At 44.0% G+C, this 25,146-nt stretch overlaps 1 protein-coding gene across 4 annotated transcripts in view; it reads right to left on the reverse strand.

Annotated features, from left to right (window-relative positions):
- osbpl8 (oxysterol binding protein-like 8) overlaps positions 1 to 25,146 on the reverse strand; it is a 60,349-nt gene that overhangs the window by 34,009 nt on the left and 1,194 nt on the right. For 3 of the 4 annotated variants that reach the window (XM_084039407.1, XM_084039406.1, XM_084039409.1), the window contains one exon: positions 13,102 to 13,199. In XM_084039407.1, the coding sequence (XP_083895533.1) occupies positions 13,102 to 13,146 (45 nt within the window). In that variant the 5' untranslated portion in view covers positions 13,147 to 13,199. Of the gene's footprint in view, positions 1 to 6,802; positions 7,109 to 13,101; positions 13,200 to 25,146 lie in introns of those variants that run through there. The other variant, XM_084039408.1, reaches the window with a different exon arrangement.

Genomic DNA, 25,146 nt, shown 5'->3' on the forward strand with positions numbered 1-25,146 from the left:
ACTGATTGGATATTGCTCAGTTAATCAGGAAGGGGAAAGCAAGAAACGCTAAGTCCTGATTGGTTAGGAGCCTTAGAGCCACTGTCTGAGAGGATAGACAATACCAAGAGCTGCTTACAACAATAAGGCGAACGGATTAGGCAACTGTCACTGAACGCCAGAGGTCGATTAACGAGGCTTTGTGGGAGAGGCATCAACAGCGGGAAAGTTGCCCCCCCCTCCTCCGGGTTGGAAAACACTGACCTACAGTCACAGAGCGGGGGAGTCTAGGACTGGAGGCTCTGGGACTGGAGGGTCTGGGACTGGAGGGTCTGGGAGGACTTTTCCAAATGACTCCAGGGATTTAAAATGAACAAACTTTCCCTCCGTGATGACCAGCCAGAGCAAATCCCCGAAACAACACGATCACTCTGTTTCAACAAGATAGAAAACTCACGGACAACTTCCCCGACGTGTGAACCCGCCGCCGACGCTCTTTAGAGAAGCCTCACCTGGTGATTAGTGCTGATTAATTATGCAAATGAGCGGCGGAGACAAAGTGAAAGGCTATGAATAATCTCAGAGGGGTCACTTATAAAAAAATATTCATTCTGACAAGGACTTTTACTGGTACAGTGTTATGACTGACAATATATGCATGTGAGAGGGGTGAAACACATGACAGGCCAATCGAGTGGGATCTTTCTAGTCCGGGTTTGACTTATTCAACACGTAAACATGTCATGGTGAAATATAATTTAGCTGGGCCCGATATTAAATCACAAAGAGCCGAGACGCCATCCTTTTGGTTAATGGATTGAAGGCGAGCGCCAGATCGATAAAGCTGGTGTCAGGTGCCTCGAGACGGCCGGATATTAGCCGCCGCACGCTGTTGGATCTGTAGATATGAAGTGGGCTCGTGGCAGTTAAACGCTCCCAGACAGTTGATCGAATGAGGGCAAAGCAGTTTGGAGCTCAGGACGCCCATCAATTATATTCACGTTTTCTTTAATGGGAGCATATTTCTTCTTCTTCTTCTTTTCACCACAAAGGGATGTAATCCGACCCGTTAAATGTGCTTTCAGGACATTTCTGTAGAAGAGAAGTTGCTCCTCCATAAAACTCCAGAAATGAGTCAGCACTTCCTGTTTCCCTCATCTCAAAGTCGGGAGATTTAAAATGTTGCTGCTACATAAATAAAAAAAACACATCAGTGAATTCTCCACTCATGACTTTTATAGCCTTCATGCATCTTCAAAGAGTCAGTTGCTAACAAATGGCTGAATGAGACTATAAAAACACCATCACACAGTCTAGTCCGCCGTCACTCATGCGACCTGACGCGTTTTCATGATTATTTATTTATTAAGAGGGTCTATTTTTAGGTATGACACTATAAATGTTATTTATTCTGTACGCTGCTGGACCTGGAATTATAAACAATGTATTTCCTCATGTTGAGCCCCAATTAACTGAATCCAAAATTACAATAGAAAAATCCCATTTAGCTCCGTCACCACTGTTTGCACTGTTAGCTGCAAGCTGCCACATAGCCACGCTGAGAGCAGAAGCAATAGATATGCTCTGAATTTCAAGTTAAGTTTTATTGTTACCTGGGGGATTAGTTAATCAATAAATATAGTATGATGGATTGATGGATGGATGGATGGATACTTTATTGATCCCCTAGGGGAAATTTGTGTTGTTTGTTTTAAAGGAGTCATCACCTGGTTTTATACGTATCCAGCCCCCCTTGGATCGCTTTGGATCAATTCGTAAAACTTATTAGGAAAAAAAAAATAAATTTTAATCAAACATTGAGCTTGTTCTGACCCTTTTTCGTACCGCGATTTTATCACGCGAGATTACGCGCGAGGTTTTGACTGGTCCGGATGTGCATTGTATAATATGTAATGAGGCGCGCGTTGATTCGCCGCAGGAAGGACAGAGCCGGGGGGGCTTGCCTGCATGCAGACTCCAAAACATAATGGCGGCGCTTCGGCGATTTCAGGTAGCGGACGGGGCGGGGTTGGGTGGTGAAAGAGGGGTGGGCTTATGCAAGTAGCCGCCACGGTGACGTCACCGAAGGCGCAGAATCAAAATCTCGTGCTTTAGGAATGCACACCCTTGTGTGCTATTCCTGTTCGGAAAAAGAGCAGAAGCGAAAAAACGGCGCCACTTTCAAACTCCAGCCTTTCAGGCAAGTTTCAACTGAGGTCAAACACAGATATGCATGTTTTAACAAGAGAAATTGCGATTTCCAGGTGATGACTCCTTTAACAAAACTCTAGAGGAATTTCCCACACATCTCCCCTCACGAGCTGCCTAATTCAACTACATTTATTTGGTTGAAGACAGCAGTTTAAGTCTTGCAGGTCTAAAGCACCTTTCAGAACCCCCCAGAAAACCAGGCTGGACGCGGCAGGTATGGCTGCACGGCAGGACACCCAGCAGCCTGCTGTGTTTGAGCAAAGTCAGGTGATATGACTCACAACACAATGCCGGCTCACACATTCAGATCCCAAAGTAGTCTGTTGTTTTTATGCAACACAATAGAAAGGCCCGTGATTGGACCTCGACTGCGAGGTGTAATCGTATCACTTTTTTGCAATCATCACCTCTCCGTTTACGTTCAGTAAGTCGAGCGTCTTTGAGGTGAAAATCAGTCGAATGTTTAAAGGGTGGATCACTACGACCTCCCCTGGATGAACAAAAGGATCAATGACATCATCATCCCAAGGTATTGTGGTTGTTCATGAGCGACAGGCAGGAAAAAGGTGTATTTTAAGACAAGTTGGAGCCAAACAGCCTGCTGTGTAAATGACGTGAAACACAAAGGACAGTGGAGACGTTTGAACTAATACTGAAATATCTCAAGTTGTGTCTGAAGCAAAAAGCAGAGTGGAGTCATCTTGAGAGATTTTGTCAGCCGCACGTAGTACCTCCAATATCTATGCTTTAATCTTCTTATTTTGTTCCCGTTTTGACAAAATGACGGCTCACGAGGCCGGTTAGAGCACAAGTATAGCAGATAAGATAACCACGAACATGCTGGTCACGTTAACACGCGGAGCTTCCCACAACAAAACCAAAAACACTCCATAAACTACCATTTGAACATTAATGATAGTGAACATAACTTAGTCCTTTCATGAGTTTATTCTCTGCTGCACCGTTTGTTTTCATGTATTTTTGATATGCAGATGTGTGCTTTCATTGCTGTATTTGTTTTACTGTTTTGGAATTTGGATCGATGTTTCGTCGACATGGCAATAAATCGTTGAATCTTGAAAGTAAGAACTGTATTCCAGGTTTTCCGGGACGTGTGGGAACCTTATTCTCTCTGTATTATGTAGTGTACTCTGGTGTCTTATTTATATGTATCTTAAATATTCATTTCCATTTTCATGCACGTGTTCTCTACGCTGCATCCCATCTAAAGTTCATTGCAGGGTATATAAAACCCAGAGATAACTGCCTTAAAACCCAGCGCTCCCTCTCAGGCCCTGAGAAGATGAAGAGTGCTTACGCAGAATAAAATGCCATGACATATTACATAATGTTTAAACATCACTCGCAGCAGATTTATGACCCAGTTTCTTTTCAGTAGCAGAGGGGGAAAGAAGAGATAACAACAACAGCTTTTTTCTCCTTTTTTTCTTTACGTCCGTCTATATCTGAAGGGCACCTTTTACTCAGCTTGGATTCACAACATGTTGACATAGAGGCACAACCTAAACGCTGGCGTGTACGGTCCTTTGTATTCAACAAATACCTGCCAACAAATCCTCCACTCCCCAAATCTGTGTATACGTTGTTGTAGAGGTCATGAATACAGAAAAATCTAATACTGATGATGCAAAGGGAAAGAGAGCAACGTGGTTCTGCTGTGATGGATTGCTGAGTCACTACTGGCAGCTATGAAGACACTCTCAGAGATCCAGTGATGGTTACAAACATCGTAATCTCACTCGTTTGTTTACTCTGTTGTTGTCTTGTCACAATGTTGACAATCTTGCCTTAATTGCCTCTTATAGGCCTAATTTATAATAATACACAACAATAACAATAACAATAGTCCATGAAACTGTATTAATTCTGTAAAAATAAAGAATGCATACATCTACAATGCCACATTTTGCAGCCATCCCTTCATTCCTCCCAGCTTCCCGAACCGTCCTCCTCTGCAGCACTAGCACCTAACTAGCGTAAGTGTGAAAACTGACTCTGGGCCAGCATGCGGTGGTGTCACGGTGGCTTTATCCATCAAAGACCTGACACATCTGTCAGCACTGGACGGGTCCATGGCCAAAGCCCCGAGTTCAGCCAGGCCGGGGGGGTGCAGACCTTGGGAGCTGATTTACAGCTGGACAGGAGCTGCATCAGGCACAATAAAGAAATAAAATAACGGGTGCAGAGAGTGGTGTGGCCGAGATGGTGCCGAGATGAGGGCAGAAAGGCCGCTGCGATCATCAGGACGTGTTTGCGTGTATGCAGATGTCGACTGCAGAGACATACATGCAGATGGAGGGCAGATAAGGACTCTCATTTCCTTCCTGGTGCGTAAAAACAAGAACAGAGGTCTCGGAGTTCAAGTTAGTTGTCATATGCATTAAGAAGCATTGCCTTTTCAGAGCTCTGACTACCTCTAGACTAGTACATATACATTCATATATGCTAGGGGATTAATGTCAGAGGGATTCATGATTATTAATCAGAGTATTTCTTATAAAGCTGCATCTTTGTTCCAGATGATGCTAAGCCTTTAGGTTCCGTCATTTAGCCGAGCAGGACTGTCTAACAGCTAACTCTAACTAGCTCTTGGCTGATGGCAGATTTACGGGCGTTTATATAGACAACGATATCCCCCGGAAGCATTCAGCCACAAATCTAAAAATACACCGGATCATGCCTGTTATGACTCAGAGGGCTCTCATTATTCACTCAGACTGCAGCTATTCACCTCGCAATATTTGTGTCTGACGTCTGCACCTCCGTGGTTCTACAGGTAGAAAATGTTGCTTTGGGTAAGATTTGTTTGCAGGATCTGTTCATGCCCTCCTACAAAAGAGAGCACCGTCTCGTTCTCACACTACTTTCAAGAGGCTTGTTTTTCTTTGAATCCCTTTGTTAGTGTATGCCTGAGAATAATACTTTATAACTAAAGGCTATAAAAGCACCTCTTTACCTCCTGCTCCAGATATGAGCAGAGGAGGAGGACAGAAGGGAAACGTGAAGCCTTGTATGAACTGGCAGGAAAACCATTAAGAGATAATTGGCAGCAGCAGAACAGGGACGATCCCACTGGCTTTCTGGTTTTCATCCTCCATCCTGATGTCGCCTCGCGGGCGAGTGGGAAGGAAGTAGATAAGAATTAAAAAAGGATGCCTGTAGGTTTAAGGATCGTTTGGACAATACCGTGTCTTGTCCCTGTTTTATCTTTCATGAGAAAGGAGCAGGGGGGTTGTGGACTTTCATTAGGCTGGATAGCATTTCAGCAGGTGAGGTGGGGGAGGTGGCTGGGGGGGTCCAAGGGCCTCACATAGACTAGGTCTCAGTTTCATCAAAGCAAGGGGGGGTGGGGGAGGAGGTCCAGGGTTCAGGGACAACATGGAGGTGACTGGGTTAATGTTCTCAAGAGGAAGGATGGTAGCAATAATGAAGATCAATGTTTGTGATGGGGGAATCGGGTTAGGTAGAGAACTGCTGAATGAGAGAAGGCAAAGCTGCGAGCGAGGCTGCTGGCCATTGGCCAACTGAAATGTTTTAATTCCTACCGCCATCCAGGATTGGCTGAGTGATGAGGAAAAGCAACGGCTGGCTGATCACAGCTGGATTCTTGTCTTCTAGTTGGAGATTTGGGAGGTTCAAACCGGACGAAAATGTCATTTTTAAGAGTATTCTGCGTTTCCTCGGAAGGCAGCTCACGGATAGCTGCTGAAATACTAAAATAATACCTTGCTTTTTGCCATAAACTAATCCAGAAATGGAGTTGTGGTCTGCTTACGCTGCAGTGGAAATTGGGGCTGAACAACTGATACCAAAAAAGAGCTTATATTTGAAGAACGAATGGTAAATTTAGTCTGGCTCCTCTGTTTCAACGGCCATAAACCACAACATGTCGCTTCTGTTTTTAAGGAAGGATTTAAAAACATAAATATCGGACCATGAAGTCAACGATCTGTCCATCTGAACGAATCGGCTGCTGTTTGAAATGAACTACCATCCATCTGATTACAGTCACTCGCCAAGCGCCCTCCAGAGCCTCGTTTGTGGTGCAAAAAAGAATCAAACCATTCCTGGAAAACTCGGTTACGTAAGTGCATCAGATAGATAATTGGTCTGTTTGCTCTCATGAGCCAAACACGTGAATGGAGCATGATAGCCAGAGAGAAAATAAAAGCCTGAAAGCCTCACTGTGGTTCTAAGTGAACTTCTTCAGAGTGATGCATTAAGTAGCTAATGTCTTTCTATAATGTAGTGGATGATGATGCTCCTCCCTCTTTTTCTCCGTCATTAGCCTTAGAGTTAGCATTAGAGTCATGGTATCAGCCCCGCAGCAGTCGACCCGCTTCAAACGCATCCAAGGACAAAAAAAAACTCTGAACTCTCAAATGGAAGCAGCATGATCTGCGTTAGCCGTCCGGGAAGCCCTTGAGCAGAGCGTGGGCATTGTGGGGGGGAATATACTGAGCAAACACTGGAGCTAGAGTGGAAAACAACACTCTGAATTCCTCGTCATGAAGCTTAAAAAAAAAAAAAGAGGTTGTGACACCGACGAGCCGGCGTTAAGGATTCGTTAGTGAAAGAGAGGATATCGTACCGTGTCAGCCGGGCCGAGGGAGGGGAGCCTGCCGCCGCCGCCGCTACAGCTTCTTGCTTTCTTGAACTAAAGCTGGAACGACAAGCCACTGAGCTCAGCCCTGTTTCTCACACTCACACACACACACACACACACACACTAACGACTGAAGGGAGGAGACAAGGCTGAGAGAGCGAGCATGCAAGAGAGTCTCTCTCTCTTTCCGAGTACCCTTTCCTTTTCTTCTTCTTCTTCTTCTTCTCCTAATTGTCCGACTATGTAGATCCGTTACATCACGTGGTTTACTCTTCCTCGGCTTTTATCTGGATCTGATTCCTTCATCATCTTCTCTCTCTCAACCTTCTATCAAGCACACTGACGTACAATGCAACTCTTTTTGTCTGACAGAACAGAACAAAACACCACGCAACCACAAAACGAGGAAGTGGGCCGTCGTCTGTTTTTTCTACGACTGGAATCTGGCGTTTTGAAGCGAAGTCAGAGCAACGCGTGCACAGCTACCATAACCACACGGCTCTTCCTCATCCTCGTTCTGTTCACCGAGGCATTTCTGCAACAATAAAGCGACGCCAATCTCCCGGGGCCATCGCCGGAAAATCACCCCTTGTGATCTTATTACGGGCCCAATAATGCCGGCTTTAATTTCCATTAACCTGCTCAACACACCACGGAGACACAATGTTATAAGGGATTCAACACAGCAACTTTTCTTCCATGACATACGTCGTCATCTGCGAAACGAGATTCAGCAAAACCCATTTGAGTCTCTCGGGGAAAGGTGAAACCGAGGTCTGCTGCGTTTGCTTTCCACAACAGAGCATGTTGTTTGTCAGACGGCTGTGCAAATGGTGTGGTTCTCACCATAGTTTGTCACCAGATTGCTTGAAATATGATTTAGACAGTGTGAAAACTATAAAAAATCATGTTTTTCTCTGGAAAAGTCACTTCAAAACCACCAGCTGCTTTGGCTCATTAGTCTGTTGCCAGGTTAATTCTTTAAAACGACGGCGGGCTATTTCTTGGCTCACCACACTCCAGGAAGTGACTAGGCCCGGGGCCAAGAAATAGTCCCCCATAAACCCACAGGTTTTAACAGCATCAGACATTTAACTTCATGCATTCTGGTGACATTTGTATGCATTGATTAGTTCTGTTTTTTTATTTTGATTAAGGAACTGAAACGTTGCATTTCCTTCTTGGTTAATTTGTGGAACACTAACAAAGATAGAAACAACCTGCCGTACCCTTTAGTCCTTACATGTATTCTTACATTTTAAAGCATGATTTGTGCTGGGGAAGTCTGGAAGCAGAGTCTCTCAGTCACAGCTATGCCAGTGCAGGTCTGTTGTTTCTCTTTTGCAGAAGTTGCACTGAGTGATCCACAGTTGTGAAAGCTCTGCTCCTCTCCGTTGTGTGGGGAAACACTGACAATCTTTATGCTAAGATAAGCTGGTGACTGGCTGTGTTCAAATCAATAACAATCAAAGACCATATGGATTAGGCAGCTACTAGATTTATGACCTTAGGGGCTGTGAGGCTGAAAAAGTTCTGTCAATAGAAGAATAAGTATTGTGAAGATGCAGTAGCTGCTGCTGTGCCAAGTTCTGGAAACCCTATTTCAGAGTGGAAATCACCACCCCCCCCTTAACAGGCCCACAAAGGACCGGAATCTAGTCTGCTGATGTGAGACCTGAACCTGAACCATATCATGAGGTTAAGAGGGACGTGATTTTCATCATGACAAAAACAACAAAGTGTTCACCGCACTGTACAGAAAAGCAAGTAACCAAAACGTCCTTCAATAGTTAAAAAAACAAACTGCTTCCATCATAATGTGGAGCTCATTTGCAAAGGAACAGTGGCCACTTTAATTAGTGTAAAGAGCTCAGCTGCTGGCAGGGAACTCCCGCCGAGCGTGACTCAGTCTGTGACTTTGACAACATCTCCTCAAAAGAAAGAAGCAGCAAACAAAGCCTCCGTTGGTGGCAGGGGCCCAAATTATCCAACAGTAACACACGCCGTTGCGTGACTTTTTTATTTTCTTGCAAAGAAATTGATTTCAGAAGGTCACCGATTTAGTGGCTCGACAAACATCCTCGAGGTTAGTGTGCAAATAACAAACACTGCAGAGTCACGCATTCTCCCCGAGGTCAGCGATACAGAGAGTGATTGGCTAGTTAAACATGATGAGTACTTAATGTTGGATTTTTTTATTGTCATGTACGAGCTGCGGATTTAAATCGATGAGTCCGTTATGAACTCCTCAGCTGGACTGCAGGACGTACACCTACCAGAACGGAGATTCCTGTATATTTTGAATTAAATTCTCTTTTTGCAGCTCGTACGATTCTTCCAATGCTACTTCTCCAGGAATTTAAAGATTTTTATGCCTTTGAAATGCTTTTCCGTGTCGCCGAGATGCATTTGCAGCGTTCACTTCTATGTCCGACATGCTCCAAAGAAAAAAAACCTCATTCATGCTGCACTTAAAAAATAAAAAAAACATCCTTCTACGGCTCCTATTGTGACATTCTGTATAGGTTGTACTAAATAAAGGAGACGGTTGTGAACGCTTGAACGAGCTGCTCTATACAGGACTCTATACGGCACCCATGCATTATATCTACGGGATGCATTCGGGAAAAGGAGGGCACGTATAACACATGATGCTGCCTCGCTCCGTCTCTCTTTTCTCAGTATTTGAAGCCAGCAAGCAGACCTTCTTCATCACAATTGCAGCCCGGTGAACTGACACACAATATATATGAACCCCCTTGAGCCGAAGAAACTGGATACTCCTGGAGGGAAGCGTGTGTGTGTGTGTGATTCAAACGGTCCTATAGCAAAAAGCAATACTTTTAAAAGGGAACACACACACATGTGTATGCAGCGTTTCTTCTACCAATTATCCAATCTATGTGATGCTACATGCTCCCGCCTTCTTCATTCCCTGCGTTTAATAAAAATCGAGAACATCTTGGGTGGTGCCCCTCAGATCAATAACACACACACACCACTTCGACGTTTTTCTGTCTTGAACCAATCTTGGCAGAAGACACTCATCTGAAGTTTCTTCCCCCACATCACTTTGTCATGCCTTTTCTTTTTATCATTCTTGTATATTTCCAGACTTTGATTTGCACTTTGAACAAGCTTAAGCCGTGGAGAATATAAGCTTGCTTTTCCTGTTTACTTTAAGCGGTGAGAATGTGTCCCATCAGCGCAGGCTGTCGGCTTGGTTCCCCCCCCCCCCCTAAAGAGAAGCCTGAAGCCAATTTTCACCTCTGGCTTCTCGCAGCCCCCCTGTGGCTTATTCCTGTCATCCTGTCACATTATGTGGCACTGTGTGTCTAAGAACCGAGACCCCGTCTCTGCCTGTTTGTTTACAGCAGAATCAATACAGTGATATTACAATTGCTGCTGCATTTTTTATTTTTGTTGATACCTGGGCAAAAGCAGGAATAGCTTTATATTTCACTATGAGTGATGGTGAACATCCAAGTCTGGTGGCCACAATCAAAAAAGATAATGCTGTGTCATATTCTGTTTAATGCTGTGTCATATTCTGTTTAATGCTTTGTCATATTCTGCAGGAAAAACAGATATCAGGAGTCTCTTGATGCGTTGCAGCCAGGCGTGTGTCATGTTAAGTCAGGGCGTGGTCAGCACCACATCAAAGGCCAGCCACAGCAAAGCCATCATTTTCAATGTAATTATATGTGGGCTTCAGGCTTCATGTCCATTCTGCAGATGTCGTACACTGGCGTTCGAGGAAAGGGCGCTAGAAGACAAGTCAAGGGATCAGCAAAAGTCATTCCAAGTGTCTTTTTGTGCCAATCAATCTTGTAAATGGTGACCTGCTTGATGAGAAGTTAGTGGATCACCAACTAAGGGATCAGGATTCATTGTCTGTGGACCAGGAATCGACTGAATTTCATGGCAATCCATCCAACAGCTGTTGGTGATGTTTTAGCCTGGATCAAAGCGGTGGACCGACTTTTGATGATATTTATATATTATCCAGGTAATGGAGTTTCCCAATCAAATTATTGTTTTTTTAAAATCACGATCCAAAATAAAATCCCATCCCTCGTGTGAAATATTAGACTTTTAACTGTCAATTGTGTCTTTAGGCTACAACAAAGTAGTAAACGATGCTAAACACCATTAAAACAGACAAAAAAAAGGAACCATTTAGCTACGTAGCCGACTATAGATGGTAGAAGCAAGTCAACAGAATCGGTTTCCATTTTCATGTTGATGATTTGTTATTGAGTCACGGACGGCTTCCTGACATGCATGAAAAGAGCCTAATAAGGGTTTACACCATTTGTCGATTTTTTTTATTAAGAAAGTAATCTTAGCCTCCAGACTGTCAATACAGGTCTTTATTTGCAGTAAATAAGAGGAGATGCACACGTGGGCAAGCCTTCATTTTAAAGAACATTCATTCACTCATCTGCATTCACACCTGGGAGCTTCCCAGCACGACGAGTCTCGTACAACTTTAAAGCACCTCTGGAACAAAAAGGGGGGCGATGTGCCTTGCCAAAGGGCAATTCAAAGTGTTTTCCCCCCTCATTCGGCAGCTGAAATCCTCTCAGACGGTCACCCCTCGTCACAGATCCTGTTCTCTTACCTCTAAGCTACCACCAACCCATTGTTCAATGCATAATGGCCTTTTCACTGCTTCCTATTCTGAACAGCAGGTCACCGGCTCTTTCATTAAAGTATGTACAAATGACAGCAGACTGAATGGTGGCGGGTGTTTGAAACAGGAAGGGGGGGGGGGGTACTGGCTGCCATAAAGCGTCCCGGCTATGCGGATGGCATATCGAGGGGTAGAAGCGCCAGACACCTGGCTCGCCTCCCAGAGCCTTTCATCTCTACCGACGGACCCTTTTAGCGGACCGCAGGATGTGCCAGCGACACAATACCCCCCCCTCCCAGGACTCACGCCGTCCTGGCACCGTGCACGTTGTAATGTGTGATCAAGTGATAACGTTGGCCCCGACAACGAAGGTGTTTTGTTAAAATCGTGGAGAGGTACACATTCATCACATTTAATTTGATCAAAAAAGGAAGCACACGAAATACAGCGACACGGCTTGCAAATCTATTTATGCATCAGCGAGGCTGGGGGGGCAGAACAGTCCCAAAATACGAGCTAAACCTCCTGAAATGAACGTGGCCCGTTCTGAATTCAAAATCTTTGTTTTTCTACATTTTCAAAAGTTAAAAATCATTCAATCAAGTGACCTCAACATAAATAAAACATCAGTAATCTCTTTATTTATGTCCATACGTACATAATATCTAACCAGCTGCTAGTTTGTCACACAATCAAAGCCAATAAGAGCAGCGACTCCTGACATCTGGTTATGGTGAGGGGGCGGGACATTTCTGATGAACAATCAGAGCAGACTGGGCTTTTTGGGGCGGGAGGGGCAGCAGTTCAAAAAGAGAGAGCCTGATGGGAAAAAATAAAGCGTTTTGTGAGCATCATAGCACGTGAACTTTAAGCTCGAGCCCCGATCACTTCCAGTCTAAGCAACTAACAAAGAAGCAGGAGGCTCTGCTCTGCCCACATATAATGTCATTGTTGCCTGCAGGGGGGGAAGATGGACATCACGGTTATCGCCCCAGTTATCTGCATTATAATTGCCCTCCTGCTTGCTGCGAAAATGGCTACTGAGGATTATGATTAAGGTGAAATGAAAGGGCAGAAAGGCTCGCTCATATTAGAACAGGAGTTTGAGCCTTTTTGCAATTGAAGAAGTTTAATCTTGCATGAGTTAATTGCAATAAACGAATGAAAAGGACGCCAAAGTAACTACATGATGACGGCAATTAGTAAAAAAAAAGTCTGAAGTCAAGGTTTGTTAGTTCTGTCTGCAAGACAATGATCGAATAACTCTTAAAACGCTTGTTTTCTGGATGGAGTCTGGCTCGATCGGAGGTAGGCTACGCTAACACTGTAGCTGCTCTATTAACACTTAAAATAACGTCATCTAGACATAAACACGACAACGACCTTGTTGTTTGTACCACAGACAGACCGTTTAAACACATCCGTACATTCATTCGTATCTTGTCATTCACCTACTTCGCACCTTTGCATTGACTTTGTATGCATTTAAGATGATTTTCTTTATTTTTTGTGGAATAGAATTGCTTTGTGTGCAGCACATGTGGAGAAATGTGACCTTTACAGCAAAATATAGCAGCTAAACGGACATAAGTAACCCTTTTAAAGCACCATGATTAGTTTCCGAATTATCCCGAGTGTGTTGACTCACCAAAGTTTTCTCAGGCTCCTGCTGGGACTCAGAGGACGACTCCATGGTTGTGTTGAACCAGAGTCAGGCCAGTCAGCGCTGCTCTGACGACTGCATATCTGTGAGGAGGGGAGAAGCAGAGTTGTGTTACCACTTTGCAGGTTCCAAGTGTGCGTTATGTTTAAAGTTCTGCCTTTGAAGGCGGATATTCTCTGGCCTGGAGTAGCACTGGGTTTTTAAAGTGCACTTTAACCTCGTGTGGGAGGAGAAGCTCGTGATATTGGTGTTATTTGCCACATCATGCCGACTCATCGATCACATTTCAGAACACAAACAGGCTGAACACTAATACTGCAGAAACCTGCTCACCATTCCCCAAAACAAAAGGTGCTGCAGCTCCAGGTCTTTAATAAACAGCCTGTATTTTTTAGTGGCAAGCAGCGGAGGGTGGAGGATCAGACAGCCGATCTGCTCCTTTTCCCCCCAGAGAGTCCTGAAAAATTCATTCTTTCAATCTATATTTTTCCCCGTCTGCCCACGGCTTGTTTTCTCCACGGAAGTGTTGGAGCATGACCGTGTTTTTAACCTCTATCTAGCCGGGGAAAAGTCAACTGAGTCATGTTTAATGCCAAAAAACGTATTAGTTCTAGATTCTCAAATGTTAAGATATACAGATATATGTGTTCAAAATATATATTTCGGAGAGTTGGTCAGAAAATCAAGACTTTTGAAGACGACTTTGGCCTTCTGGAAATTGTAAATAATCGATTCATTAAAAAAAATAGTCTGAAAATAATCGTTTGTTGCAGCCTCGCTCAAAATGCATAATAATAATAGAATAAAATATTGTGTAGTCCGATATAAGCATTTCCCAGACCTGGTCAGGTCTTATAAAGTTCTGACTGTAATATAACTTTTCAAGAAATAAAGAGTTAAACTCATCAATCTGTCCAAGAGTCTACAAATAGATATAAACATAACACATCCAAGTGTGAACAAATATGCATCCATTAACATTGGCTTGAAGCCCTTGAACAGTGAAACTCATTACCTATATGCAGTCACTGTACCTGCAAGCAATAAAACACCGGGCTGACTGAATGCAGCGCCACTAAAACTAACGCCACGCTAAATCCTCGACATGAGTTCATGAACAAGTGGGACCATCTGTTAATTACACTCTGCTTTCAGGGAGGGGGGGGGGATTACTGTGGATGGAGCAGCTGCCTGCCAATGAGTGGTTGTCCAAAAAGAAAAAAGAAAAAAAATGCTTTTAAGATTATAGGAGGCAGCCACTTATGCTGATTGCGTGGATATTTTAATGGTATGACCCTGTGGTCCCAACTGAGATTAAATCTTATCAGACCATGTGAGGCCACCTGAGAAAGACTGGAGGGTTGACATTGCATGTGCAAGGACTGTATGTCGTTAACAGCAGCCAACAGTGTTAAATTAGCTCGAAACTTAAACACAGATAGGGAAGCTAAAGTGAAGGTTCTCTAGGTGAGAGTCGATACGGCTTCATACCCAGAACATGGCGGTTAACGCTTCAGTTGCACGTCTCGGTGGTGTCGAGTGGACGACCTTGGGTCAAGTCACCCGTTCATGAATAAATAAACGTTCAAGAACACATCATTTGGTTTGCCCCCCCCTCCCCTGCTCATCTTTACCCGCTGCACCAAGGCCAGTAATTAGATTTTATGAGAAAAAAGGGGCAATCTCATCCAGACCAATCTGAGCTTTGAAACCGTGCCCATAAAATGCCTTACGGGGGACAAACGGAAAGCTTCTTTCAAGTTCAAATCATGAAAGCCAACAGACTGGGGCTGAAAGAAAAAAAAACGGGGGGTGTGTGTGGATGTGGATTCAGATGATTCCAGCAAATACGAGCAGCCTGAGGTTGGCTTTGCACTGAGAAAGCAGGATTCTCTGCAAACAACTCTCTGTTGAATTCAAATCATGATTGTGTTTCTATGAAATTATATTATATTCATGTGTTTATGTGGCATATTTTCACATCTAATGAGTTTCATCTACAGTAGCATTTAAGGCATTTAAAGTAAATCTTCCAAATCGATGAGTCAACTCGACCCGTCCCGACGTGTATCAACCGACCAGAACGTGCCTTCGTAGCATTTAGGGAAACAGGAAGGAGCCTCTCCTCGTATTAGTCCACGATCTCCCTTTAAAGTTGCCGAGAAGAAAGTAGAAGAGAGACAAACACATCAGACATCCCGACAAAGACAAGTTAACCGAATCCACCCACCTCGACTCTCAAGGACCAGTCACACCGAGACGGATGCTTTTCAAGTCTTTAGCAATCTATCCATGACTCAGCCCCGAGCAGCAGCAAGGCACACGACTACAGGGGGCGCTGTTTCACAGCAGCGTTCAGGAGGCGGACAATTTGTTTGGTTTTATTCTTTGTCAACTTCTACGACTGTTATATTGTCTCTGAAGCTGTGGTAAATACATCTGTAATTAAAGTGTCCTGTCTCACCTCTGGGTCAAGAGTTAGCGCTCTCATCCAGAGAAATCGTCTCTACGCTTCGGCCTCCGCTGCAGGTCATTTATTTGTGTTGACTAAATACACATGTGTGTAATGGTTTTATACGTCCAATACTTTGTTTAGGACTACACACATGCAAACGAATGATATTGTACTCTTGCTGAAGAGTGCTAATAAGCAAATGTTGTCATGGTTACAATCCTAAACTAAGATAGCTGGTAGACGGTAAACATTCTACATCAATATGGTTGCATTGTGATTGTGTGAAACAGGATAAAGGATCTCTTGACTACAGTACATATTTGTTCTGTAAAAAAGGTCCCATGGGAGTCCACCGGAAGGGGGACCACTTAGCCTCTCTACCCCAAGACTGATTGATTGATTGAATTATGTTGTGATATTACTGGATGAAATCTGTTGGTACAAGCTGATGTAAGCATGCATTATATTTGGTTTTCCAGGAAGCAAAAGATAATGGATTTTGATATAAAACTATTCAATTTTTGCATTGTTTTATCGTTAAATTGGTGCACAATGTGACCGGGATGTGATGCGACTTCAGGGGCATGTTGGGAGACATCACTTAATAAACCACAGACAAGCCGGCGACAGACAATCCACTCTACTGACTTCACTTACTGACGCTTTGCCCCTTTCACACGAGCTGGCACGTAACAACAATCTGCACCACAGCGGCGCGTCAGCTGAGAGCTATGAATCACCGCCAAAGATCGAGGGCGAACGCAGGGGGGATCCTAAACTAGTGGCTTGGCAGCGGCCCCAAAAACCATGCTTGGAAAACACTGGCTGAGGGGTTTCTCCACACCAGCCCAAAAAAAAAGATGGCGGGGGAACCTTTTGGATTAATAATGTATGTTTTTAGGTGATTCTCCTCATTCTTTATGCTGCGTGTTATGAGAAGTAGACACTCAGTGTCGTGTTCCCCGTCGCGTCGGTTTTGAAACGTCGATGTTTTTTTTTAGATTAGAACAGTGGAGCTCAGCTCAAGGGCAGGCAAGGATAGCAATCATTTCAGGAGCCTAAGCTGATTGCAGTGATGTCGCCGGTCGCTCCGAAAAAGGCGCGGCAGCTCTGTGGAGGCCCGACGCTGCCGTGTGATTACCGACGGCTAAGTGAGACATTCGGGTGTGCCGCCGCGACAAGACTTGATACGTTTCTCCACTTCGGTGATATAAGTCAAACCCCCAAAACCACACCGTCATTTCTATGTTTTCGTCTGAGGATTCCATCTCTCCGCCGGCACGACTCCTTGAAGCCGTCTGCCAGCCACTCTGAAAATTACGAACAAGGTCTCCGTTGCCTCTACCCGTGATAAATCATGACGGAGCTTTTAAGATTATCCACAACAGCAAAGGAGTCTCTGTCAAGATGTTTGAAAACGCTGTGCAGTCGTAGTCATGTACTCCAGACAGAAAAATGTGTATTATTTTCATGAATACATCAGGGAGTAATGCCGGACTAGGTGTACATTATGAGGAAGTCCATTAATTCCTGATAATGTACACATTGAAGGGTGTTATCCCACTTATACTGTGACAAATACAAACAAAAAAAGACTCCGTTACCCTGGAAACCTTGAGGGTTTGCTATACCTGGACCAATCATTACCATCCCGTAAGGTTCTCACGTATGGGATGGCATTTAAGACAATATTAAATAAAAAACAAATAAATAAAAAAATACGCAGAGGAAATAAGAGGAGCAACCGCTTTTAAAAAGATAGAAGATAGATAGAACAGCCCGAGCAGGTGAGAAGTAATTTCCTCTGTAGAGATATACATCAAACATGACGTTACACCACAAATGCAAGCTTGTCCTGTATGAGAGGCTGATGGACATACATAGTACGTTTTCAAAAAATACTACGGAAAGATGGGGACATCCAATGTAATCTTCTGCCTGTCCCAGTTTGGTACCACGCTCTGGAGGGGGGGGGGGGGCATCTTTGAACAGAATTAATCCATGTAGGTCAGGGAGTGAGGAATATTAATCAACCATGTTAGCAGAGGCAGAGGATTGCCTTGCTGGACCACAGAGAACCCAACACTGTTTCACCAGAATACCAATCACCTTTCACCCCCCGACCAGGACAGAAATATATCAACGCTGGTGGAAAAATCTATAGAAATCTGATACTGTTCATGTAGGAACACCGAGAGTAGGATTACTTTCAATGTAAAGACAGAGAGTAGGATTACTTTCAATGTAAAGACAGAGAGTAGGATTACTTTCAATGTAAAGACAGAGAGTAGGATTACTTTCAATGTAAAGACAGAGAGAGTAGGATTACTTTCAATGTAAAGACAGAGAGAGTAGGATTACTTTCAATGTAAAGACACAGAGATTAGGATTACTTTCAATGTAAAGACAGAGAGAGTAGGATTACTTTCAATGTAAAGACACAGAGATTAGGATTACTTTCAATGTAAAGACAGAGAGAGTAGGATTACTTTCAATGTAAAGACAGAGAGTAGTAAGATTTCGATTTCAATAAAAAATTGAATGGTAAAAACATTGCTTGGTGACCACATTCAGCCACAGACAAATACACATTTCCAGCAGGGCAAAGTCACCGGACTGAGTCTAAATAAACTACAGTGTGTGTGTGTGTGTGTGTGTGTGTGTGTGTGTGTGTGTGTGTGTGTGTGTGTGTGTGCTGACAATGATGAAGGAACATGTGACCCAGTGCAACAGTGTGGCTCATCAATGTGCTTTTATTTGCTGTAGAACAGTGGACTCTATGACAGCGAGGAAGAAGATGCAACCAGGCGTCGCATACACAAACAACACACGTTTGTAGATTACATTCATTGATTTGGTCTCTTTGTTGACAATAAGAGAGATAAAAAGGACATCACCAGACTTTTATAGCGTTTCCGATCATCAACTGAGAAATTCAACATCGCATTGATTCGTGAGTCACATGCAGACCATTAAAGCGGGTTTTTCCACAGCCTCAACTAAAGAAAAGACCTTTTTAAACATACCTGATTCACAGTCATACAATGAGCACATTACTGCTTCATGCTCACCACCAACCAAAACTGCAAACACAAACAAGGTGACTTGTCTAACGTCCATCGATCTGCTCCGTGAGGACGACGTGAGGATGGGAATGCTGATGAGCACGATGGAAAAAAGATCTGAACTCTCCCGCGGTGCCAAGGAGACTCTGGTGACCTCACGGGAGGAAACCGCCGTGGCCGCTCGGAGACGGACACGGAGAGGAAAACCGGAGAGAACAGAGGCACATCTACGACTACAGAGCTGCACGGTGAAAAATATGCATGACGCACACGAGTGGAATAATGTGGGTCTGTTTCTGTGTGTGTGATGCCTCTTGCATAACAGAAAAAAGGAGAGAAAATGTGAGGCTCAGCACATTCATCATTCTTATTGTACGATTTCAAAGGACGTGCGGAAATCAACGTGGAAGTAAATAGTGCAAAGGTCACGGCGGTGGATATTACTGTGTCAAGAGAACGACCCTTCAGGATAAAAGTGCATGGGGGAAAAATGTAAAAAGCTGGAAGAAGGGGGATAGTAATCATCATCTGACACCAGCAGACGATTCCTTCTGTAGCTACCTCGGTATCAGGACACCGTCATCATCGGGCTACGGTGACCTCGGTGAATTAGCATCTGTCCGCCTACCGGAGCCTCCCTACACGGCGTGAAAACACCCCGAATAAGAAGCCGCTGGAGTGAGAGTCCATTTATCAATGTTACTGCACGAACACACGCTGCTGCTGCTGCGAGGGGAAGTGGATAAAAGGAACCTACCTCATGCAGAACGCAGCATCGCATTCACAACATCCGAGAGAGGACGCGAGGGAGAGAGCCATGGAGATGACATCACCACATTTTTCTTCCTCCTCCTCTGAAATGTAGGCTAGTGCTGCAGGGCTGCCGGTGTCGGCGGCGGCAGCAGAGCGGCAGTGAGAGCTCCCTCTGTGTGTCTGTGTGTGTGTGTCTGTGTGTGTGTGTGTGTGCGTGTGTGTCTGTGTGTGTGTGTGCAGTGACAGTGAAGAGGAAGCTTCTCACATAAGCGTTGAATGCTGGATGTGACCTCGATGTACTGTGGTCTTACAGCCCCGACACACACACACACACACACACACACACACACACACACACACACACACACACACACACACACACACACACACACACACACACACACACACACACACACACACACACACACACACACACACGAAACAGTGGCGATGTGCTTCTGGCTTCTGAGAGCAGCTACTGAAGCCTTGTGTGTGTTTTTATTCACAGGTACAGGTGTCATGACACTGACCCAGGATCAGAGGTGAAGATGCATCACTTTGTATTGGTCATTTTTTGACACCAACCTTCCTATGCTCAGGCTGAGAGGGTTGCCTCCAATGCGGTGAACTAGCTTATTCTTTTACGCCATTAGTCTGCATAAATGCTTACGACGTAGAAGGTAGGGCAGTATGGGATGTTGTACTTTGGGAAGAATGAATTGGGAAGAAGGAATTCTGTGGGAAGAGAATGAGTTGACGGGAAGAGTGTCAACATGCAGGATGTGTTCTTTTCCTGTATCTATATATGTGTGTGTTTGTGTGTGTGTATTGGTCCAGCTGCAGGGGAAACATGCTGCCAACAAAAAAAGCACCCAGCTGTGAGTGTGTTCCTGAGGGGGGCCAATCAGAGCAGAGGAGGATGTGTCAGAAATACTAGGAAGGAGGACGTTTACACTACACACTTACACAAAATACACATACGTAATACGCATATCATGGCGCCGCAGAGCTGTAGGCATTTGGATAAAGACAACACGTCAATGAGCTCATCATGTGATGGACGATTTTATCCAAAAATACATCATACATTTGTTTTTCTTTTAGCACACAGAGCCCTTCCTCCTTCATCATTATGTCACAGCACCTCCATGACCTAAAAACCTTTCCTGGTTTTTGTGTCGCTGGGACAAACAGTCCTGTTTCCACAACAGGCTAAAAAAAAAAACTATTATATGTCTGTGCAAAGTCACATTTTGTAAAATTCCTCTACATAACATTATCCAAATGCCAATTTTTTTAATTTACAGAGACCGATAGACACTTCCTAAATAATAATCCTACCTCACCTTCTCCCATCATTATCCCTGCAGAGATAGATGCATCGTATTAAACCCAATTACACAGTTGTGTGGAGCCTGAAGCCGCCGGTGAAGCATCAGCCTGCACTTGGCCTATCTGTTTGCCTGAGGCGGACTTGGCTAATCTAAGATATAGTGGATGATCTGACGTATGGCATACAGAGCACCCGGCCTCCTCTCCTGAAATAAATGTAGACTGGACTGCTGTAGTGAAATTTGCTTACTTACAAAATACTTTGGATTTTTGTGTAAACGTCCCTCCTGGTGGGCCTCTCATCTCAAATAAGGATCGCAGTGGTTTTTCCTGTTTTCCTTTGAGGATGTGGTTAGAGATATCAGCAGCAGCAGCATCATCCCCTCGTCTACTCCGCTTCCCTGCACTTCTGACTCAGCCAACAATCTTAACTTCGCTCCTACTCCCCATGCAAGACCTCGTTGATCATGTGGGCAGCATGAGGCCGTCATCGAGCCTCGTCGATTATTATACCCACTTCTGTGCTTAAACTCGCACTTGGGTCTACTGGGCCTGGTCTTTATTGGAAATAGCTCCCTGAGATATGGTTGTGCCCCGGCTAAATGGTGTCTGGTTTCTTTCAGAAGATCAGAGTCTGGCTCAGAGTCTCCAGTGACATAATGATGTCTTCTGATGTGGGTGTATGCATGGCATGGGGCGGTATATATAAACTTAACCAAATGTAAAGTGATTCCAGTAAGCTTAAGTGCCATTTTGTAAGCATATGTTGATGATTAATGGGATAACATAATGAATTACATTATTGGTGGGTACTTCTGCTCTTTCCTGTGGTGTGCCCCAGGGTTCTCTTTAGGATCCTCTATGATTTGCTTTGCATATGCTTTCCTTAATAATTAAAAAAAAAAAATAACAGCAATTATCAGCCAAATTCCTTCTCAGAGATTGTGCAACCTGAATACAAGGTGGAGAGATGGATCCACAAAGATAACTGATCTAGTTACGATACGGTCATAAAACAGACGCTGAAGGAATTCTGACACAGTGCTAAAATGTTGATAAGAACAGCAGTGAGAGTAAATACGGGAGATAAAAGAGTCCTTGATGGACACAAAGATGCCGAAACATTCATGTTATTAACTTTAAGGTCTCTTTTTAAGGGGACTGTTATATGCAAATAATACTGAACCTTGCATTATGAATAACAACAAACATGCAGAGCTCTCAGGGCTGTCATGCATAATTATTGTTCCATGTTAAACTAGAGAGACACATGGTAGAAAATGGGAATGTAACAACCCACTGGGAGCGGAAGGAAACATCAAGGAGGACTGGGAACCAGCATTTCTGATCAAACAGCCTTTTGATTTCTTTTGTCTAATACATGTATATTGCCTTTGTTGCTGCAGGAAACTATTTAAAAGCCACTCACATTTCTCGAGGCACATAATTAGAGTAACGCAGCAAAAAAGAAAAGGCCGGGCCATTATTTCAGAACATATTTGGCTGATCCTCTCTGAAAGCTGCAACACTGGATTGTAGTCGTTCAGCTTTGATGTCTCACCTTAAAAAAAACCTGACGCGCTTCACTGGTAATCACCTGCACCACCTGTCAAATGATTTATCCAGGCGGTTTGTGTTGTCTCATCTTGTGGATATTCTGTGATGCAACCGACATGCCCTCAGCAATGCGAGGTGTGGCCCCGGCAGTCCCAGTCATGAGTCAACTCATGTGCTCCTTAGACACAGTGGGGTTTTTGTTTTTTTTTTGGTAGTGGACTGAAAATCTGTGAGTCCGGTAGCTGGCGGTGACAGTTATGCAGCAAACCAAGATTCCTCTGTGAGGGCAAGGCCCGGATCTGATTCATATTACTATTATTGTGGATACTAGATTCAAGTCACATGGAGATGGAACTAACGTGCAAAGAAGAATATTCTAGAGGGGTTTTTCACTTTTTACATATGAATGATCTGTTAATTGTTAAGAGAGGTGCATTCAATTGTTAAAAGGGTCAATCTACATCCTATTTTCACATGTTTTTGAGTGACAGTTTTTTTTTATTGTTCCAGCATTGAGGGAGAGCGCTAAACGCTAAATGTGCTGTACTCACTCGGGGAAACGCCTAATAGTCAAGTGCTTTTTATTTCTTATCGTTTTAATTTAACTTGTTGCTGGAAGACAACAGCGTTTCAAGCATAACGTAACTCTTCACATTAAGTAAACGACTGTGAAGGTTTCCTGCAGCGTTTTAGAGCGGAGGTAGTCTTTTTCCATACTGCTTTAAAATATGCATGCATACACATTTGGCATAAAAGATGAATAAGGCCACTTTGAGGAAGTCTGGATGTTTTCCACTTTAAAGTGAGACGGCTCATCTGTCAGCTGATCCACAATCACATGTGGATGAACGGTTTAAGTGACTAATGCATGAATTTCTACATTAAGGAAGAACTATGAATACAAAAGTACAGGCGATTCTAAGCCAAAACTGCATTTAAAATCCGCCTCTGCATGCGTGGACTCGAAACCAGCAGATCTCGCCGTGATGCGGGAGGAAGCTGCAGATCAGGTGGATGGTAATGAGGCTCCCCCCTTCCTCCGAAGCGATGCTCTGGAGGCCTGACGAGGGTGGACACTGAAGATAATGGACTTGGACGCTCATAAAAAAAAAAAGGGCTTCACGCTTCCCACGCTCCTTTATCAAATAACAAATTCCCCTGAGCGGCGGACCTGATGCAAGGCTGACATAAGAAACCACACTGAACCCTTTCATCGCCGGAGAGTGGAGAGACAGGTGCATATTAAAAGGCATGTTTGATGCATGGGGAGCCTCGGGAGCTGAGATCGTTAAAACGCTTTCCACTGGAATAAAAACAGCTGTTTCCATTGGTAAGCCTCGGCTAAACCTCTCTCGGACGGCGATAAAGACCGCTGAGCTACACGCCGAAGAAAAAGCTGCTTCAAAAACGTAACCTGATTTGTGTGCTGCCGCTGGATAAATCCCCACTGACAAGAAGTGAGAGGCGACTATCTCACTTGGTAGCACATCTGGCATTTGTCAGAGCAAATGCATCCAATCAGCCAGCCCACAGCCAGTGGCCTGAGTGTCCCAGTTGGGAGAGATTACGCTGCGCTGATGCACTGGCCTTGGCATTTCAATAACTTCATGGCCAACGCAGCATTTTGTTATGGCTCCTAACAGCGTGACAGTCTGGAGGCAGAAATAGACGAGGCCGCCGTGATGCCTCGCCGGCAGGTGGATGTTTGCTCTGTGCGGGGCTGAAATCCAGGGGGTTGGTTTATTAGTTTCAGAGTGTGGCGGCTGTGAAACCATTTTTAAAAAAAGGAATAAATACATTCTTTACATCACAAGGCATTCAGCTTGTACCCTCTATTGGTATCGGCTGATATTACCTTCATTATCTGATTCCTCATGCAAGCGTAAAATAATAAAACGCACATGAAAGCTACTGTGGACACAAGACAACTCCACCCTCCGGCTCTGTAGACTTAGATGTACGCAATTCTCTCCTGCGACTAAAAGATCGATTTACCTGATTTTATGCTACACCTAATTAACCTGGGGTGACGCAGGAAATAATTATTTAGGAGAAATACACCACCGAATGCTTTGTTAAATGGCCGGTATCCAAAGAAACAGCCTCTCTCCTTGCGACAAGTTATTCCTCTGGCCCCGGCACTTGGCATAATTAATCAGCTTCATTAACATAACTGTGCATCTCATGGTACATGTTCCACTGCAGCCCTATTTTCCATGACCATAGTTCTCCCAAACAAAAATAATCTATTGTTGACTTCCTTTGTACTCCCAAAAGAAGACTCCGCATTCAAATGTGGATCTGCATGTGTCTACAAGAGCAGCGAGCAGGCAAAAAACAAACACTGTGGTTCAAGAAGGGCAGAATGGAAACTCCATTTGGCTGGCAAATGAGCCGGTCGCTCGTGACCCTGGATTGCGAGGTTCACCTCGGCAAAAGTCTGGCATGGAAAGTCTGGGATCGCCCTTCATTTACATGCAGATACAGAGGACGGAAAACATGGAAATACGCAACGTGAGCGGCAGAACCTACGTTGGCAAAGGCTCAGAGAAAAAAACTAATGTTTAAATCAGCTGAGGTCATTTACAAGCCCCAAAATCAACAATTTTTCTGTGATTTAATAACAATAAACGTATAAAAAAGGATACCGAAAAACTACACAATGACGGCAATTTGTAAAAACAGTCCAAAGTCATGGATTGTTACGTCTGTCTGCAAGAAGACAAGCAAACAACTTTTAAAATGCTTGTTTTCTGAATGGAGTTCGGCTCAATCAGAGGTACACTGTTGCTGCTGCTTCAAAACGTGAAATAAAGTTGTTAAAGTCCAATGATGCAAATTTCAAATCCTGTAAAGTGTCAGATGAGA

The sequence above is a fragment of the Eutrigla gurnardus genome, assembly GCF_963514095.1.
Source record: "Eutrigla gurnardus genome assembly, chromosome: 21".
Taxonomy (NCBI): domain Eukaryota; kingdom Metazoa; phylum Chordata; class Actinopteri; order Perciformes; family Triglidae; genus Eutrigla; species Eutrigla gurnardus.